The 21,217-nt window shown below is 41.3% G+C and overlaps 1 protein-coding gene across 1 annotated transcript in view; it reads right to left on the bottom strand.

Annotated features, from left to right (window-relative positions):
• rgs6 (regulator of G protein signaling 6) overlaps positions 1-20,269 on the bottom strand; it is a 101,184-nt gene extending 80,915 nt beyond the window's left edge. The window contains exons 1-2 of the mRNA XM_053488929.1: positions 19,934-20,269; positions 14,408-14,554 (exon numbers count right to left, since the gene is read on the bottom strand). Coding sequence (XP_053344904.1) covers positions 14,408-14,506 — 99 coding nt within the window. The 5' untranslated portion in view covers positions 14,507-14,554; positions 19,934-20,269. The remainder of the gene's footprint in view (positions 1-14,407; positions 14,555-19,933) is intronic.
• Positions 20,270-21,217: the final 948 nt, after the last annotated feature.

Here is a 21,217-nt window from a genome sequence, read left to right as displayed (position 1 = left end):
TTTAAAGAATCATTTGTTTTTTTATTTTACACAGATTATATTATTATTATTATTATTATTATTATTATTTACATGCAATACATTACTATATTATTTTCTCACCCAAATTAAAAGTGTAAAGCCAGACAAGAATTAGATAGGCGAATTCCATCGAGAGGGTATGACTCAGTGAAGCATTACTATAAAAAGTAGGTCGCGCACACAAACACACACACACACACACACACACACACAGCCTTGCAGTGATGTAAACGGCATCTCAGGTCAAGGCGGTGTTGTAAACATCCCACTTTTCTACCTCCCCTTTCCCTCTGTCCTCCTAACACCTTCTCTTTTTCCATCGGTGTTCCTTTTGCCTCCAACACAACTTCAGGACTTGTGGTCCAACGTGGTCATTAAAGTGAAAAATCACACAGCAAACACGGACAAGATGAGGAATATTAAGAAACAAAGCTACATTGCCTGTGGGCGTTTTGAGTTATGCGCCGCCGGTCCCTCGGCAACAAGTTCGAGTGTGCTCAAGGCAACAAAATGTGAAGCAAACAGGCGAGAGAGCAGCTACAGCCTTTCATCTCTCCATCCAGCTCATTAGCTCCCCGGGCTCCAGACACCACCGCTCCCCCTGCATTCTAATCGCTCTTTTTGTGGAAACAGTTAGTCGGGATTGTCAAAATGTTATTCGTTCTCTAAAAATAAAACATCAGGACAGAAAATGATGCTCTGCATCATAAGTCACATCAGGAACCAAATTCTTTTCATCTCTAATCACTCCAGACTGTAGAACATACAGTCGCTGGTGTCTCAGTTACAGTATGTTTCAGACTGCATGAGATGCCAGATCTGATCTTTTAGTCTTCGCTCATTAGTTATGTCTGTTTGCAGACTGATGATAATGTGGCACTAGATCATGCCCATGTTGCTCCACTCAAACATTTATACCTTCGCTACAAACTCCTGCCATATCCAGATCCTACGTCCACCAACCTGAGGTTTGCTTCTATTGTCCTGACACAGCTCCAGCTCTTGCTTTACTTCTTAAGCTCTATATGCTCCTCCCCTTTTCAGATCCTACATCAGCTACTAAGTATATAATCCTACTGTAAGATCTACAAGCCCCTGCCCCCATGTGAGTCCTACGTCAACTTTTATGCATACACCAACCATCTTGATATCGACTCCAGATCTTATTTCAGTTCCTATAGCTCCAAACTTGAGATCATCCAAGCTCCTATTTGAAACCTCTAAGTTTGGATCCTACTCCTTTCTTCTGTAGACCACATGCTCCTGCTCCAGTCACAAGACCCATAAAAATTTAACTGACTTCCTGAGGCATACTGTATAACTTCCCACTTTTACTATCCTGAGATCTACAGGCCCCGCCCATTGTCACAATCCTGTCTACTCCCGACATCTTTATAACCATGTTCCATCCATCGTAAGCTCCTGTTCCCCTTCTGAGCTTCACCAACCTCCTGGTTGAATCTCACTCCAGCCAGCCTAAAGTATACATGTTTCTCTTGTGTTTGGGTCATCACTCAACTCACAAGTGTACCATTCCCAGTTCTACAAGCACCTGGACCTGCTATTCACACCAATTCACAAAAATCCCAAGCGTTTATTTAGATCCTACTTTACTCTTTAACTCCTATAAATATATGTCCACCATCTTGAGCACTACACACTCCTTCTCTCAACTGGCATTCACCTTTTAGTAAACCTACCATCTTAACTTAACCTACCATCATTTACCAGTGCTTGCCCATGTTTGGATGAGACTTCAGCTACTATGTCTACCTTCTTGAGGTCTTGAAACCCCCGTTCTTGCTTGAATTCTATTTCATATTCTAAGCCTACCACTCTCGGGTTGTTGCTTCTAAGTGAATCCTAATTGAATTCTACAGCTCCCACCGTGTAGTCATAAATACGGATTGTGTTTGGATCCTACTGTATTTAAACACTTTTGCCTTCCACCATGAGTCTACTATCATCCACACTCTTATTCCCAGGAAAATCCCACTTGAACTCCTACATCTATAACTACAACGTTGAGCTCTATAATATCCTGCTCTTCTTGGATCCTATCTCAGCTTCTAAGACTAAAATCTTAAGATCTATAATGCAAGCCCCTGATCCCCTGTGAGCTTTTCTTCAACTCCTATCCATACACCAACCTTCTTGATAGCTGTAGACCACTACTTCAGATCTTACTTCAGGTCCTAAAGCTCAAAAAACCTGTGGTCATCCAAGCTCCTATTTGCATTTGGATTCTACTGTACTTGAGTCTCCCACCACCAATTCTCATGTGAATCCCACTTGAATCCCTACATCTATGCCTGGCATCTTGAGCTCTACAAACTCCTGCAGTTCTTGGCTCCTATGTCAGCTTCGAAGTCTAAACTTCTGAGGTCTACAAGCCCCTAATCTCATTTAGCCCTACTTCAACCATTACTGCTCCATTTCTTACCTTTAGATCCTTAAGCTCCAATGTGGTTAACACTTTGTAATATTGCTATTCCTTTTCACAACACTTATAAGACGTTTAGGGACTAAGGACACCAAGTGATAAAGTGTTCCAGGTGTAATTTTGTCCGATTCTTCCTGCAAACAATCTTAAGGTGGGCAACAGTACCGGGTCTTTGTTGACGCATCGTAGCCAGGACTTTGCAAAATGTGGTTTTGCATTGTCTTGTTAAAATATGCATGGGCGTCCCTGGAGAGTCTTCTTGAAGGCAGGATATTGTGCTCCAAAATCTCTATGTACTTTTCAGCATTAATGGCGTCATTACAGAACTGCAAGTTACATTTGCCAAGGGCGCTGACACAACCCTATACCATGACAGACCCGGGCTGTTGGATTTGTTCCTGGTAACAGTCTTGATGATACTTTTCTTCTTTGGTCCGGAGCACACGGCGTCCATTTTTTTCCAAAAAATCCCTGAAATACTGATTCATCTGACCACAGTACACATTTCCACTGTGTGATGGTCCATCCCAGATGCCTCCGAGCCCACTTCTTCATGGACACTTAACATAGGGCTTCCTTTTGGCACAGTTTTACAGTTTTAACTGGCATTTGTGGATGTAACTACGTATTGTGGTATTTGACAAAGGTACCACAGTGCCACCTGAGGGATCGAAGATACCAGTTGTTAGGCTTTGTCCTTTACGCACTGAAATCCCCCCAGATTCCTTGAATCTTTTAATTATAGTATGCACTGTTGAAGGTGAAATATCTAAATGTCTTCCTATCTTTACATGGTTTTTGAACATTTCAATAATTTTGTCATGTATTTGTTGGCAACATGGCGATCCTCGACCCATCTCTGCTCCTAAAGGTACTAGACCTTTCTTGGATGCTGCTTTTGTACCAAATCATAATTACAGTCACCTGTTGACATCACCTGTTTGAAATTACATCATTATTTAACCAATTTACTGTATCTGATTACCAGTCCTAAATTGCTCATGTCCCAACCTTTTTTTGGAATGTGTTGCAGGTCTGAATGACAGGTATATACGTATATTTGATGTATATTTACAAATGAAATGAAGTTGACCAGACAAAACATGAAATATTTTGTGGTCATAATGTCTGCAAAGAAATACAAGTCGAAGTAAATTTAGAAATGACTACTTTCTTTTTTTTTATTTGCGTTTTCCATACTATCCCAACTTTTTCTGATTTGGGGTTGTAGCATGTTCATATCTTTATCCTTAGCACTTTTCTGTCCTGGTCAAAAAAATACTTTATAATAGCAAATCAGAAAAGTTGGGCTCCCGGCTAGACAGTATTTGGACCCTATTTGGTTCTACAAGCGGTTTATTAATGCAAATCCCTGAAATTTACATTTATTCATTTGGCAGAGGCATCCATTCAAGCTGTGCAGATGAAAGTTAAAGTCCTTGTTCAAGGTTCCAGTAGCAGCTTGACATTAGGGTAATTTAAACTAATAACCTTTCGACCAGTACTCCAGAACCATAAAGCCTGCCGCAATAAACACAAAGGTGTTCTCTGCCTCAGAGCTAAGGACATGGAAATAAACCTTAATGCCAGCAGAAGCATATTCAATAGTGTAAAGGATGGTGAAAGGCAGACAAACAAATCTCATTCGTCCATTATCAGAGCGTGTATCTGTTTACAGGCCTGGAGCACTCTCCTTTATCTAAATCTTAACAATGCCTTTTCACAATCTGGTGTCCTTTGTGGCGAAAAAGCTTTTGGCTGACGGTCCTTAAATGCTTCACTGGAAGACATGTTTATTCATTTTTTTTTTTTTTTTTTTGATGTTTCACAAAGTAGCCTACCTGATGGAGCTGGATAGCTTGGCAAAGACAAACGTCTGCACAGCTCATTGGAGCCTTTCAGGTATTTCGCTCTCGATCTCTGTCGGGAATGCAGATTCCTCCCTCGGGGCTGTGTGTGCTTCCTTTAATGGGCAGATTCATCAGAGTCGGTCCTGTCTCACCGCTCATTTAGGTTAATTGTGTTTCTTTACACATGCACGCACAGTCCTTCTCAAAGCCGAGCTAATATTTTCAAAGACATGCCGAGATTCTCGAGAGGAGAATTAGTGTTTCAAACGGAAAGCTGAGCGAGAGCCATTTGGAATTCAGCCTTGTGTTAAAAGCTGGGTAGTTTTGTAGACGTAAATAAAATAACACAGATAGTTCAGATGCCATCGTGGACGACTTAGAAGCGATTAATAAGGAGACAGAGTGTTGTGTAAGATGATATAATGTTATCAGATGTGCGTTCTTGCTGAAAGTGCTCTCCTCGGTACTGCCGACCCTTGGGAATGTGAGATCACTTTCTTATTTATACCTTGCATGGAATGTGTTTAAACCAGAGAGATAAGGTTAGCGAGATATTTGCTTCAGTAATGCAGATGGCGTCTGTATTATTCTAGGTAAAGTTAAAGCAATTCAAACGCTTTAGTAAATCGATACACCGAGGGAACATCCAACAACGGAACAACACTTGTCTTCAATTTAAAATTGGACATCCTGTTTTAGAGTACAGTTCTTTGCTAGTGTTTAGAAAAGTTCAATCTTAGTGTCAACCAGATATATGGACAAAATATTTTGGCCAAACCTGGTAATTATTGAATTGGGGTGTCTTCAACATCTTGTGGACAGCCTTCCAAGAAAAGTGGAAGCTGTTATACTTGGAAAAAGGGGGGCCGACTCCATATTGACATACAGTATATGTACTTGGTTTGGGCAAATACTTTTGTCCATATATTGTGTTTACCAAAATAAAATAAAAAATACATGCAAAATCTTTGTTAGACATTAATATTGTATTACTAACAAACATTCCTGTTCCTATAAATCGTTTTTTTTTTTTTTTTTATGTAAAACCTGTCTTTAGGACCTGGGAAGGGTATAGTAAACTTCTGTTGCTTTATGGTTACTGGTTTTGCTAGAAGCTTAAGTTTGTTTTAATAGTAACAAGTATTAAATTTAATTGCTTATTGGGGAGGCAGGAGTTTGAGCCCTGCCACTGCCGGTTCCCCACTGTTGGGTTCTTGGGCCAGAACCTTAACCCTAAGTCCCATACAACCTGGCCACTGTGTGCAGTGCTGGGCTCAAGTCTGGTTAGAAAATAGAAGTGTTGTACAGTAGTTAGTGAGCTGTGATAAATGTGCGACTTTTCTTTGCTTGTTTGTTAGTAGTAGATGGCTGAAGGCTGCATTTTTTTTGCATGTACACTTATGGGATTTGGCAGATGCCCTTATCCAGAGCGACTTTTAAAAAAAAAAATTTTATTATACATCTGAGCAGTTGAGGTTTAAGGGCCTTGCTTAAGGGCTCAACATGGACAAATTCTTTTCATTTGTTAAGGTTTTCAAGAGATTCCCAGAATATCATCAGTTTCTGAAATAAAAGGATATGCTGCTGGAGTTATTAAATTCAACGATCACTCGCATGACCGTGTCATTGCTCACTTCATTCAGAAGGAAATGGTGTGTCTTTGGTTTTTGACACTGTGAATCAATCAACACCTTAAAACTTGGACCGTTCTACTTGTTTTATTGTTTCTCTTGCATGATTCAGTACATATCTGACTGATGATTGGATCTTCACGCACTTACAAAAAACATTCATGAATTTCTATGTGAATATACAGTATACCGATTTTTTTCACCTCGCTTGGAGAAAAAGAAAAAAAAAGGCAAAGCAACATGCTGAGGCATTACTACTCCTACAAAAATAATGCTTAGTTGTGAATAATATATATTTCGGAGCCGAGACACACTGCGAAACATTTAACATCAGCCAGATGTTCTATACTGGTGTATGGTTTTTAGTTTCTCCGGAGAGAGAGCTCTCTAAAGGTCCGTGTCTGAACTGCACAGTTTGCTCCTGCAGTGGAATGAATAAGCATTTAAAATGAGCTACACGTTTATCACCAACACTATCACAGCTGTGCTCTGTGCCGAGAGCTCATGGGGCCGAAAAAAGGAAGAGGGAGGAAAAAAAAGAAAGGACAGAAAGGAGACGGAAAGGTTGAGGGAAAGCTTCGAGACGCTGCGGGACAATTGGCCACGCCATCGCCCTCGAGGACACGTGTGTAGTCACATAGAAAAATGGAATTTGTTCTGAATGTTGGCTCTGTTAGCCTTTAGGGTGCTGGACGTTTCTCCTAAGAGCCGTGGGCATATTGTTCACCATCTGGTGCCTATCTAGAGTCACTGCGTAGTACTGACAGAGCAGCGCAGGGACGGCCAAGTATTACTCACCACGGCTCGTCCACCTGCCGTTATTCAGATCTCAGGCACTGCACCAGACAGACGAGTCCTAGTTTCACAGGTGTGAATTTGCTGGAAATTATAGGATATAGGATCTATGAGATGTATCTATATGATAGGATCTATATGTACTGGTACCATAACCAAAAAAAAATAAGCTCTAGTTTAATATTGTTTAAACATGAAAGCTCGCTATAAAGAGATTGGAGTTGGTTGCAAAAATAACTCTTCTTTAAGATCATGTGCAATATCTTTTTGCAATATCAAGTCTATCATAGTTATTATTCGTCGTTGTTGCCATGTAAATTCTACATCGGAATCTGGTTTCTGGTACTGTACTGCTACCAGTTGCTGCATTCTTCATTGTTGGTTGTTGCATCCTACTTTTGTCTTATCTTATGTCTAGTTTGGATTTTATTTTATTTATAACCTTACTTCATTGTATGTATATTTTATATTATCTTCCAATGGGTGGTCATAAAATTCATATGGACGGATGAAAATATTTGCACAAATTATGTTTCCGGAAATTATTGCAATCCTGATACACCTTTAATTTAACATCGGACATTGCAAGTGCCGTTTCGATTGCCAGTTTTTCCATTTTAGCCTTTAATTGTGCTTCCTTAGTTTTTAATGTGTCTTTAATTGTGCTTCCTCCATTTCTAACGCCTGCCGTTCTTCTAGGGTCGCTGCTTTAACCAACGAGGCTGCTCTGTTATAAGACGAGCTGAGGATTCTGCAGATGTTGAGGACCTTTTGGATACTGCCGTAGCTACACTTCCAGGCTTGTTAGAAGCGAGTGTCGAAACTTCACTGTGGAATATTTGAGACCCTTTGAAGCTGTTCTTAGTTTCCTCAATCCACAACTCCACTTTTACCATGAACTCTGTGCAGCACAGCAATTTAGGCTGATACCAGTTGTACTGATCACGTTGGTGTTCTTCTTCATTTAATCACAATCGCACGTCTGCATTGCTTTCAATAAAGTCTTCTAGCAGCCCTTTGTACTTATGACACTTTCATAACGTCATTTAACGTCGTTTCAACGTCATTCAAATTGCAAGCATTGTCCATAAGCAACTCTATTTCGTTGGATTTTGCAGTCAGTTGACTCCACTTGTCTCTCTTCGTTTATTTTTTAACATAAAAAAAAACGCAATAAGATACAGCAAATAAATTGTTGTAACCAAAGTGGATTTATGCAAGAAAACTGTAGGAAGTGTTGAATGTTTGATGTTAAAAAATAAATGAAAAGACAAAGAATTCATGGACGTCCGAGTCGTGAGTAAACCAGTTCAATAAGAAAGATACGCGTCAGAACGTGTGGAATAACATGCCGGTACATCTAAAGTCAAAAGCTTGTGTTCTCCACAAGTTCCGTCTCCTAACCAAAGTCAAAAGCTTTTTAGTCATGCAACTACGCAATTATGGAATGACATCACAGGACAACTTATGATTATCATAAATGAATGCTTAACTAATAAACTTTAAATAAACAACAACAACAGAATTGTAAAAATGAAAAATGGTTCTTACAGAGTATGCTTATGAACCTTCTCCTTGTTTGAAAAAATCCATGGTATAATTCTGCATGATGCTGCTAGAAGGTCAAAACCAAGGCAAAGCTTTATGGAATGAAGCCCAGCCCATTCAGCTCACGAAACAGTGAAACTTCCGGACACCACAGTGTCTCATCCCCCATACTCTCAAGGACCTCGACTTCTTCCTCTTGACTTCTTCCTGTTCCATCACTTGAAAAAAGCACCTCACGCCCAAGGCAAAGGGTTTCTTTAAAAGCTTACATGAAGGCTTCTTCAAAGATGGTCTCCACCAGTTCATCGTGTTGCCTTAGGTGGAGGATATGTAGAGAAGGACTGAGCTCACGACCCACGTTCGTTTTCATTACATTCTTTTTTCTTAGAAATAATAACAATTTCATTATTTACTTGTTTCCCGCATGATCGTGTCATTGCCCACTTCATTCTGAAGGAAAGGTGGAAGAGCTCATTATATTTAAATTGTCTTTACTTTTATTGGTTGTTTAATGAAAATGGGGTGTAATTGTTTTGTCTTTGGGCCGTGTGAGGTGCATTTCAAATTGTTTCTTGGTGTTTTGGGTATCCTGACATTTCTCCCTGTTTGTTTTGTATATTCTTTAGACTATAATCAGAGCTGTAATGCTACATGTTTAGGGACCAGATCGTCTCTATGGCACACACGGTTGTTGCAAGACTCGTAACACCTACACTATTTGTTATTGGTTGTTACCTTTTTAACTGTACCAAAGTGTTTCACTGCCTCTTCATTTCATTAGTTAAGGCCGGCTAGGTACGCGGGTCCAGTACTGTATATTCCGAGTGCTGCTGAGAGACTACAGACAGCCTTTAAGGTGGAACGTTTTCTCGTGTTACTCATTGCAGGAATTGACATTGTGAATCAATTAACACCTTAAAACTCGTACCGTTCTTTTTGTTTTATTGTTTTTCTTGCATGACATATACTTGACTGATGATTTGATCTTTTATAAATTCCAACACAAATATATTTTTTTCTTCACCACCACCGCCCCTTGTATCTTATTTCATCGTATCTTAACCTTACATTATTCATTCCTGCTTTACACATGACCACGCAGTCAGTAAGCATATGCATGTCAGCAGGATCACTAATCAGCCCTCATACTCAGACCTTCCCCATGGCAACTCTTCTTCTCCAAGAATAAACGCTTTACAAAATCTGCTGAAAGCACAAACAGCAGGCGTCTGAACAACCTGTTTCCCACAACTGTACAAGAACGGCAAAATCCAGCAGGAAGGGAAGGACCTGTGTAACCCTGAACACATGATCCATATTCATAAAGAAGTGAATTTAATTAGCCTGGACGTCTAGCCTTTTAATTTACCCTCCTGGTGAACTATGAAGCTGTTGAATTACAGATTAGAATTTTTGTGCAGATCTGATTTAATGAGATTATTCATTAAACCAAGAGGAGAGAAAAAAAGAAACGCATCAAAAAAAAGATGAAATTACACTTTCTGGTCAGTCTAGCAATGGTGCACAATGGTACTAATGAATCAAATTACCTTACAGAGAAGTAAATGTGGGATGATGATAATTATAATTGAAGTACAAAAGAAATTTACAGTACATTTCCCTTCATAAATAATCTCAAGCTGAAAAAAAATAAAAATCAGGATATCACCGTCTCCTCATCGATCATTCGAAATATTCTTGGATGTTCTTCAATTCTTTTTTTGTTTTGTTTTAACTAATCTAATTAACGCAAGCCGTCTCGCGCATTAGAAGGTGTTGATGAATTTTCCAGAACAGCAGCTGTGACATTAAAACATACTGGAGCTACATTTACACTAATCATCCATAACATTACCAGCACATTAACACTGATTATCAATTACACACTAGTAACCTGGGGACAGGATCTCAGCCACTCAAGGCTCACCCGTGCCCGTGGGCTTGAAATACCAGGACATCAGGTCTGACTCCACAGAAAAGCCAATGCGGTACAAATCACTGGAAAAAGTCGATGCTGGCCACGATAGAAAGGCACTGGAACACCACAACATAGGGGCAATAAAACAAAACCCCCAAGGCCACCAATCCAGCCCTCAAACTCCCCAGATCCCAATCCAATCAAGCACCCATGGGATGCACTAGACGAACAAGTCCAATCCACGCAACCACCCTGCAACCCACAGCCAGGTGCCAACATTCCTGTGCCAGACACCACCACACACTCCCAAAGGCCTTGTGGAGTTATGCCCCGGGTGGCACAAGGGGAACCTAACACCTAGGTGGGTTTAATGTTATGGCTGATCAGTGTGTAAGTTATTGTGCTGGTGATGGACTGACTGTTTATAGCTAATAGGAATGAACTTGTTTCATGGATGTTTAATAACATTATATACAGTGAGCACAATAAGTATCTGATCACCCTATGATTTTGCAAGTTTTCTTACTTAGAAATAAATTTTCAGCATAGGTGCATTTCCACTGTGAGAGACAGAATCTAAGAAGAAAAATCCGGAAATCACATTGTATTTAATCTTATTGTATTTTAACAATTTATTTGTGAATTACTGTTTCAAATAAGTATTTGATCACATGCTTATCAGCCAGATTTCTGACCCTCAAAGACCTGTTATTGTGCTTTTAAATAGTCCATATGCTTCTCACGGAGCCACTCCTTGGTTTTCCTGACTGTGTGCTTTGGGTCATTGTCATGTTGGAAGACCCAGCCACGACCCATCTTTAATGCTCTGACTGAGGGAAGGAGGTTTTAATACAGTGCAGTCGTCCCGTCCCCTGTGCAGAAAAACACCCCCAGAGCATGATGCTTCCAGCCCCATGCTTCACTGTAGGTATGGTATTAATGGGATGATACTCATCATTCTTCTTCCTCCAAACACGGCGAATGGAGTTAAGACCAAAAAGTTCTACTTTGGTCTCATCTGACCACAGGACTTTCTCCCATGACTCCTCTGGATCATCCAGAGGGTCCCTGGCAAACTTCAGATGGGACTGGACATGGGCTGACTTAAGCAGGGGAACCTTCCGTGCGATGCAAGATTTTACACCATGACGTCTTAGTGTATTACTGATAATAGCCTTGGAAACGATGGTCCCAGCTCTCTTCACGGCATTGACCAGATCCTCCCGTGTAGTTCTGGGCTGATTCTTCACCATTCTTAGCATCACTGATACCCCATGTATCTACTTAGACTTTGGCTGATTGTGGGGTGCACAGGTGTCTTTATGACGGCTAACGACCTCAAACAGGTGCTACTAATTTAGAATCATGAGCAGAGTGTAGCTGGACTATTTAAAAGCAAAATAACTGGTCTTTGAGGGTCAGAAATCTGGCTGATAAGCAAGTGATCAAATACTTATTCACAAATTGTATCCCCATGCTTTCGAGGGGTTCCTTCGGGTAGTCTGGTTTCCTCCAAAGACATGCAGATTAACCTCCTGGTCCTCTATGGTCTCGTAAAATATTTTCCACTAACAGTAAATGTGCAGAAAGTTTTCAGTACTATACTGTAACACTCTCCGTTCTGACTGTAAATCTGAAAAGTGCCTTTTTTTTTTATTCCCCCTCGGAAGCGGACGGGGAAGGTGGTGCTGTCACTGCATTCACACAGGAAGCGAGACATGCCTTATTGTTCGCTCATATTCCGCGTTCAGGCCTCATTGCTCAGGAAATGAATCGCAGCTCCACTGACAGCATGCAGGACAGAGTTTCAGCTCGAACTCCCAAAATAACCGTGCGCACGGCTGAAAAGTGGCTCTGCACCGCCCCATCTCGCCCTCTCGCTCTCTGTAAATTTAGACACAGCACCAGGGTGAGCTCACGCGGTCACAGATCTAACCCTCGGAAATGATAAGGAGAAAGAAAACAAGCAGGCAGCTGATGTACGGGTGGATATCCTCAGTCTCCTCTCACATAAACACACACACACATACACACACAAACACACACCAGAAGGCCTGCAATATGCTGACTCACAAACTCCCTATCACAGATCAAACATCACCTCCAGTTCATCCATGTTTGCTCACGACCAACGAGAGGCCAAAAGCCGGAAGCCAGGCGATTTTAATACGGACGCGATAATCAAACATGACCATGTGTGTGTGTGTGTGTGTGTGTGTTGTAGGGGCAGATGGTAAAGAAAGCAGCTAAATGTACTCTGATATTTCAAACTCAATGAAGCTGATTCCACAATCAGTCACACAAGACGACACACACGTACAGTATAAATATATTTTTTAACTTGATGTGAAGAAGTATTTTATCAATCGTCACTACAATTAATTCCTCCTGAAAAATTTAATTTTTGTTTTTTAAAACTGAAAAAAAATCAGAATTGAATCTGTGCACTTTGTCAGAACAAGTGAATTCCGTCGTGCAAAACAACTTCATCTCAAAACATTGTCTAGTTTCGGCCATGCTCATCCATGCTTTCATAACATCCAGACTTTATTACTTTTGCTTTATCCTCAAAACCTCTCGATAAACTACAGAATGTTCGAAATCCCTTTCTCAGCCCAGAAAACTTTATTTTTTAAGATGCTTTAAGCAACATTATGCAATGCAACATATATAGTAAACAGGCTGTCAGTATAAACCCGTTAACACTTCGGAATTTTAACACATTTTTGTAAAAATGCAAATGAATCATATGAACAAGTTTGACCCGAATGGCTTCCCATAATCACAGTGTGGTTACCAGGCTGTGTGCGATAACAGCACTTTTAACACCAACAATAAGGTGAATGAGGATGAGTGTTGGACATCACCAGGTGTACTGAACGGCAAGTTTCATTATAAAAAGCTTCTAGCCGGAAGTTTGGATAAAACTTGGATAAAGGTTGTGTGCTCGAGTACCTTTAAGGAGAACTATTTTTACAAAAATAAATTAAATATATGACACTACACAAAGAGAGTGAGGCAGAAGCTACTTTTATTGCATTTACTGGACATCAGTACGTAACCGTAACTACACCTCAGTGTAACAGCACGTCTGTTAGAGATAACAGACACGATCCCCACTGTAGAAGCAGACAATATGATGGCTGCTGCAAGGAGTTTACAATTCAAAAGATTAGAATGTAACATTTATTAAATATTCAGTTTGAGATGTTATAAAGTTGTGTAATGTTTAAAAGAATATACTGTATATATATAGCAATATATTAAATAATACATTTCCATATATAGGAAACTAGTGCTTATATATATTAATATATTGCAATATATTAATGGACAATGTATGGATATATACAGTATATATTGCAATAAAGACAAAAAACATTATATTTATACTTATAAGTGTTCTACTGAAACATTGTTGAAACTTTATGCATGTTGATGAATTATACACACACATTTACTTTGCCGGTGTGCTCTGGTTATGCCTATAAAGTCCATTTTGTTGGAACCACATTAACATATAAGTAAAAATAATAAATAAACCATAGATAATTGATAATATAATTGCTTGACAATCGAATTTAGTATATTTCTCAATATATGAAAAGCAATAAATTCCTTATGTATTTCTCAATATATTATAATACAATATATTATTCTGTATATTGTGAATATATTTTTTTATATAAATATCTTTTTTATTATTATTATTTAGAATCAGCTATATTTCATATAACTATCAGGAATATTAACATTATAAAATATTTTAAATTTACAAGTTGATTAGAAAATCATTTATTACACCATTTTATATATTGACAGTTAATATATAGAGAAATATATTTCCTTTTATAAATAGATATTCATTATTCTATCCATCATCATCGAGTTTTGAGGAGTTTTTGTGCACTGTCGCACTTTTAATTTCAGAATCTGAAGATTTTTTGTAAACACAAGCAGACTTTAGGGATTGTTTGCAGACTCAGATGATACACAGGTTAATTATTTGGCACATGTACTACACTAATTTCCTTTTCTTTTATGGCAGCCTTGGAGCTGCTGAGTGAAGCTGTTAACAAAAGTGTGGAGGTGCACAAAAAATATAGAAATAAACAAATAGGGTGAGAATGTGTGTGTTTATGAGATTGCTGTTCAGCTTAAAAGTAAAAAAAGTTCAAAGCTCAAACCCTTGCAGCCATACCTTCCTGTAGACGATCATGTTGGGCGAGTCCTCTTCGGGATCGGCCGCGCCCCCCGCCGCGCCCCCCGCCGCCCCCTGCTCCTGCGGGGCCTGAGCCATGCGCTCCTCCTGTTCCCCCTCCACGACGGAGTGACTGCAGCTCGCGGCCTGAAAACGGAGAGGAGAGATCAATCGCATGGACCAGATCCCGGAGAGCTTTCCAACAACGGAGCGCTTTGAAGCCAACAAATTACCCATCTGCAGTCGTTTGATCGCCGTGAATGCCAACAGATTAACATTTCATAAGCTCAATACAATATGGTGGAGAGGGAGCGCAGCGTTATGAGCTTATACAGCCAAAAGCGCTGGACATCTGCTGGATTTGGACAATGAGTGAGGGGAGAAAATTAATAAATGAATCAATACGTTGGGAAAATGTTTAATACAGCACGGACGGCGGTTTGCTCTCTATCCGTCCCAGCTGTCTGAAACACAGGGACGTTCTCAGGGCACATGTTTCAGTGTTTCTTCACCAATGCAGAAACAATCCTTTTATTGCAAGATATTGCAAAACCCCGAGTGACTCAGATACTTTCTTATAAACAGTGGGTCATGCCTTTATGCACTTATTCTTTAACTAATAATAACACACCCGGCTTGTTCTTTTTTAAATATTTTAATAATAATTATTATCTATAAATCCCTTAATTATACGAGATTGAGACAAACATCTGTTCATTTGTAACTGCGCTGAGAGCAAAAATAGACACCCCGCTTGTGAGAGGGGAAGGTGAAAGTTTCTTAAAGAGAATCATTACTGGTGACGAGTCACGGATTCATCACTACGAGTCACGGCAGTCACGGACTAGAACGGAAACATCCTCAATCTTTAATCGGCTGAGAAAAAATTCTAAAGTCGACCATCAGCTGGAAAATTCATCAACGCTTACAGTTTTCAGGGATTCTCAAGGGCCAGAAGTATTGGAACATTTGAAAGGAAAAAGGTTCAAAAATCAACAGTGCTCGTTATTTCTTCTTATTGAAGAGCTAAAGACTTAAACTTAAACTTGTTTAAACACTGAGGACTGATATCCGAGGGCGTCGTGATCTCACGTGACGATGCACGTCCACACACTTCTGTCCACACTGTCGACGCTCTAAGGTGTTAAAGCGTCCTCTCTATAGTCCTGATCTCACTCCATTAGACTTTCACCTGTTTGGTCTCCTAAAAGCAGCGAAGAAGTGAAGACAGCGGTGCATTCGTGGCTCGCAGCTCAGACTCAAACATTTTTTTAATGAGGAATCTGAAAACTTCTTGACAGACGGACAAAGTGTTTACAAAAGGAAGGCGATTCTGTGAAAAAATGACGTCCTTGTCTTTTCTAAAGGTTAATTTATGAAACACATTCTACAGCCAGAATGCAGATACTTTTTGACTCACCTGGTAACATAAATGTCTATGTTTAGACCGACACTATCAAATCTTAAAGATGTATAAAAACCTGTAGTGTCCGTAACCATGTCAAATTCATGTTGCAATATCTTAACGATTTAACATTTTAGACTAATAAATTTCTTCAGGTTTATGTCTTTTCATGTGAAATCTTAATCGGCCGAGTTTCATCTGAATGACAGTTTAGACCGTTGAAAGATTTGAATTTAAAAAAGTTCCGGATTCTAAAACATAAAAGGGCATGAAACTGAATTCAGCAAATGTGTTTCTTTTCATCTGATAAAAATATAAATGTGTATGTTTATCTACAAAAGAAAAAGCCTGGATCGGGAGATAAGAAGCATTAAGTGTTATGAAAAATTACGTCATATGATCCGATCTGAAAGTTCAGTATCACTTTCTAACTCCATGGTCGTTCCTGATGTTTATTTCTTTCTACTCAAGGTGTTTATTATCCAAAACACACAATAATCTCCCCTGAACAGGTGATATTGAGATGTATATCTGCTACTTCTGCTCTGTAAAGCTTCTAATCTGAGGTGCTGGTTGAGGTTAATTGGTGATTTCTAAGGCTGGTGACTCTAAATGAACGTCTCCTCTGCAGCAGAGCTCAGTTTTGGTCTTGATTTCCCGGGAAGATCTTCATGAGAGACAGTTTTATCATGGAGCTTGATGGGTTTTACAAACACACTCGACACAATACTGTTCTTGTAGGAACTGATCCAGAAGAGCCGACCTTCATGTCCTTAAATAACAACTGACTCTTAGTGTTGTTTTTCTTGTTGTTACGTAATGACCTAATCCCATATGTGTTATTTTATAGTTTTGAAATTCCCAGTATTGTTGTAGAATGTAGAAAAAAAAAGGTCTAGTTACTAAACCGTGAACTTCTTGTAACGTGTTTTTTTTTTTTCCTCCTGTGTCACTTTAAGGGGACTCAGGAATAAATAAAGCACTTCAAGATGTTTTGCACCAGGAAAATCATTACCAACAGGGTTGTAACGGTGACTCTGGATCGTCACACTCGCTCGGTGTTGATGATGATTTTACTATAACAGCAGAGCAGAGCGTTTAAACCAGGTCACACTTCACTCTGCATGTTAGTCAATTACTCGATGTAGGGTTACGTCAGCAAATCGACGTGTTATGTCAAGAATTATTGATAGTTTATAGGTTATAGATTTGGACACAGAGCAGATCTGGAGCGTGGAAATCCAACACACATTTTTTTCCTCCTCATGTTGCAGGACTTCCCCTGGAGACGTCCGATCAATACGACGGGATATAAAGCAGGGCTTCAGACGCTGTTGTGGTCGCTGTCTGCGTTTTTTTTCCCCTTTCCCGGTGACACGGTCGAGCCGTCCGCTACACGGCTGTGAGCGAGCGAGTCAGGAGTCATGCTTGTGTGTGTAACACATACAGTACGTCTACAAACGCTTGCTAGCTCACATGATGGAACAGGAGTGTTTGGTCACATGCATCGCTTCAATGGGAAAACTGACACCTGGACTATCCAGTGGTGAGGTCTAGCTTTGATCTCTATCACTGTTTGTACAACAAACAACCAGGAAAACGACGACGATACAGTGTGGCCGCGCAGAGCCTTCACACGATGTGCTGTAACTCGTGAACCACCTTATTACAAAATAGATTCAATTCATCTTCTTCCACAAACTTTGGTTTGTTGCCATGAATCTCGTGTGCGTCCTGTTCCCACTAATCATCCTTGAGATGTTTTTACAAGTCTGAGATGATTGAAGTCCACCAAGTGGTAAATTCAGTTGATTGGACATGATTTGGAAAGACACACACATCTGTCCATGTAAAGGTCCCACAGTGAACAGTGCGAGTCAGAGCACAAACCAAGACATGCAGTCCAAAGTTGTATCGAGGCACAGGTCTGGGGAGGGGAACAGAAACATTTCTGCAGCACTGAAGGTCCAGACGAACACCCTGGCCTCCAACAGAAGAAGTTTACGACTCTTCCTAGAGCGGGCCGTCCGGCCAAACCGAGTAACTGGGGTGACCAAGAACCTGATGGAGCTCTCTGTAGAGAGAGGAGGTCCAGGGTCAGGGTTCAATTCCCGCCTTGGGGTCTGTGTGTGCATGGAGTTTGCGTGTTCTCCCGTGCTTGGTGGGTTTCCTCCAGGTTCTCAGGTTTTCTCACACAGTCCAAAGACATGCAGAAGACAGGAAAGTCGGTGCCCTCCTAGAACAGGGATGCGTTTATTGTCATTGAAGTAAAGATGTCGAAAAGAAGCAACATGTTATTGCGCAATAATGAAAAGGGGAGGGTCCTGGGAAAGTCGCGTCATTAGGTGGCGACCCTGGGGTCAGACGCTGCTATACAGTACAAATCCCCTGCGGCGGTAAAACTTGTGTATGTTCTCAGCAATGACACACACACACACACACACACACACACACACTTGGTGGACAATGATTAAACAATCAAACACATGAGTTGTGCTTTAAGAGAAAGAGCGGCTGGAAAGTGGAGCACAGAGACGGTGTGTGTGTGTGTGTGTGTGTGTGTGTGTGTGTGTCTGAGAGATCCCCTGACTGTGGCGACTCTCTCTCGGATTAGACGCTTTCGGTCCCCACTGGGCTCCTGAGCAGCAGCTGTCACGCTCCCAGTGTGCCAGTGTGTGTGTGTGTGTGTGTGTGTGTGTGTGTGTGTGTGTGTGTAATCAAGTGCTTAACATGACAGTAATGAATCCTTTCTTTCCTTCCTTTATGCACTGCTACAGATGGTCTACATTAATAAACCTCCTCTGCGAGGTCACCGCTGTCCTGTTGTAGAGACCCGTAGGCTGATCTCAGACAAGAGGAGGAAAAAAATCATCGTGTCCGTTTCAGCTGCGCCATCAAAAACAAATGTATCAGTATTTAACGTTCCTCATGTAAATTTTCCCTTTCAAGTACATCAAAGGGTTTTTTTGTGTGATGATGTGATGATGTCACAACGAGTCTCCCAGCCGACAAATCAGCAGCCTCGCTTTATTAAACTCACACTCTCACACACACACACACACACACACACACAGTGCAGGTGCACACTGTAGGACACTCTTCTCTTCCGCAGTTCTCTCTCTCTCTCCACTTTTATCTTGTTTTCCATCTTTTCATCTTTCATCATTGTCTATTTTCTTTCCTTATCCTCTCCTGCCCTGGCTTCTGATTTTCTTTTCTCTCTCTCGGACACCTCTCTGGATGTGGACCAAAGATTAAAGTATTTCTTTTACTAATGGGGTGCACCCATTATCCTAATCTGCATGTCTTTGGAAGTCTGTGGGAGGAAACCTCAGTACCCGGAGGAAACCACCGTTAAGCACGGAGAGAACACGCAAACTCCACGCACACGAGACGGGAATCGAACCCGGACCCTGGAGGCGCGAGGCGACAGTGCTAACCGCTACGCCAGCATACCGCCCTCGTCTCATCCTTTCAGCCATTGTTTTTTATTCTGTATTTCTTTCCTTCTTTCTCTCACACCACTTCTTCCTTCCTCTGTATTTCTTTCCATCCTGTCTTTTCTCCGTCTTTCTGCTATTTACAGAAAAAGGCGTTTCTCTTAAAAAGATGTTACACTTTGAGATGGTGGGTTAGTGCTGCAGTTATGCCGAGAGAGAAAAAAGAAAAAGAGAGAGAGAGAGAGAGAGGTGGGGGGGTGATGTGAGCGCTGGAGTGCGAAGCTCTCGCCTGTGGGGTGATGCACCTGCAGCCAGATGTGCTGCTATTCAGAGAAACGGAAACAGCTGCATTCCCACCAGGCTCTCGCCTCGGCACGCTCTCGGGCCAAACAGATTCTAATAATCATCTCTCTCTCTCTCTCTCTTTCTCTCTCTCTTTCTCAGGAGCGTCTCTTGAACCTCGAACCAGACGCCCAGGCAGGTCCTGACCCCGAAACCCGAGGTGTCATTTGGAGCGAAACGCTCACAGATTTCCAAGTTCACAAAACACACACACGTATATAAAGACACACACACACACACACACACACACACACACACACACACACACACATCGTCCCTTCCATTTCCACCCCATCCATCCCTCAACTCCTTTCCCGAACAGCTGGAAGTGGTCATTACCTTAGCAACAAATTCCCGCCGTGTGCACTTCCTCCTCCGAGCTCGAGCTCACCTCCTTAGCAACCAGATAAGAGCAGGTTCATGATGAAAACCAGGGGACGAGCGAGGAGAGGACAGAGCGCCTTAGTTCCTCTCGCTGCAGGACGAGGACAGCTGCGGCAGTCTTCCCTCCCTCTCTGTGTCTCTCTCTCACACACACACACACACACACTTCTCCTTCTCCTCCCAGGACGGATGGACGCGTGGGTGTCCGCTGTGCCGAGTACAGTGTGGTCAGGTAGAGTGGGAAGATCCTGGTGTGTGTGTGTGTGTGTGTGTGTTTGTGCAGCCGGACGCATGCGAGAACGAGAGTGTATCAGAGAGCGAGAGAGAGAGAGAGTGAGAGAGAGAGAGGGAGGGAGAGGGAGCTAAAGAGGGAGGTGTAGAGGAGGGTGGAGAGAATATGAGAATCTCCCATATGTTTGTCTGGAGAACAATTTGAGAGAGAGAGAGAGAGAGAAGCATGCAGACACTGGACTGATGATGATGATGATGATGATGATGTCCTCTGGCTTTTCTGCATCTTTTTCTTCCACAGCATCATTTCACAGCTCGAGCTCTAACAGCCGAAGCAGATTAGCTCAGCCAATTAAGCGGCTCGAGGCAATTTAGCAAACAGCTTAAAAAAAAAAAAAAAAAAGGTTTATCTTGTATGTACAAGAAAACAGAATGGAAAGAATACAAGGGGTGTTCAAGTCAAACTGGGACTTTTGATTTGTACAGAATAACAGAACACAGTTCTGAGAGTGAAAACTCCCTTCATTTCTCTGTTATAATCCCTGTATAATGCTACACTAGCGCTCGGACACCATCAAGGTAAAAAGTTTTTTCAGGACGCCAGACTGTCCGTCTGATTCTTGTCAGAAACCCCGGCCTCCCAGGAACTCCTCGTGGAAATGTCTTGGGAAGAAAAAATATTTTCCCTCTACAGTCCCTTCCTCACTCCAATTTATTGAAATAAAGTTGGAATTAAACACACAACAAACAACATGGCAGCACGGTAGCGTCGCGGTTAGCGTCCTCACACCTCCAGGGTCGAGGGTTCGAGTGCTTGATGGGTTTCCTCCTACAGTCCAAAGAGTACTCGAATAGGCATTTCAAACGTTGCCTGTAGTGTGTGTGTGTGTGTGTGTGTGTGGACATCTTGTCCAGGTGTGTACCCTGCTTTATGGTCAAAGTGTCCTGGGAGAGGCTCCGCGACCCTGTATCCTGTACACATTAACATTACAGCCGTGCTGATATTCA

This window comes from Clarias gariepinus, chromosome 27 (genome assembly GCF_024256425.1).
Source record: "Clarias gariepinus isolate MV-2021 ecotype Netherlands chromosome 27, CGAR_prim_01v2, whole genome shotgun sequence".
Lineage (NCBI taxonomy): Eukaryota > Metazoa > Chordata > Actinopteri > Siluriformes > Clariidae > Clarias > Clarias gariepinus.
Note: the sequence above shows the minus strand (reverse complement) of the source record. Positions and strands in the feature narration are given on the sequence as shown.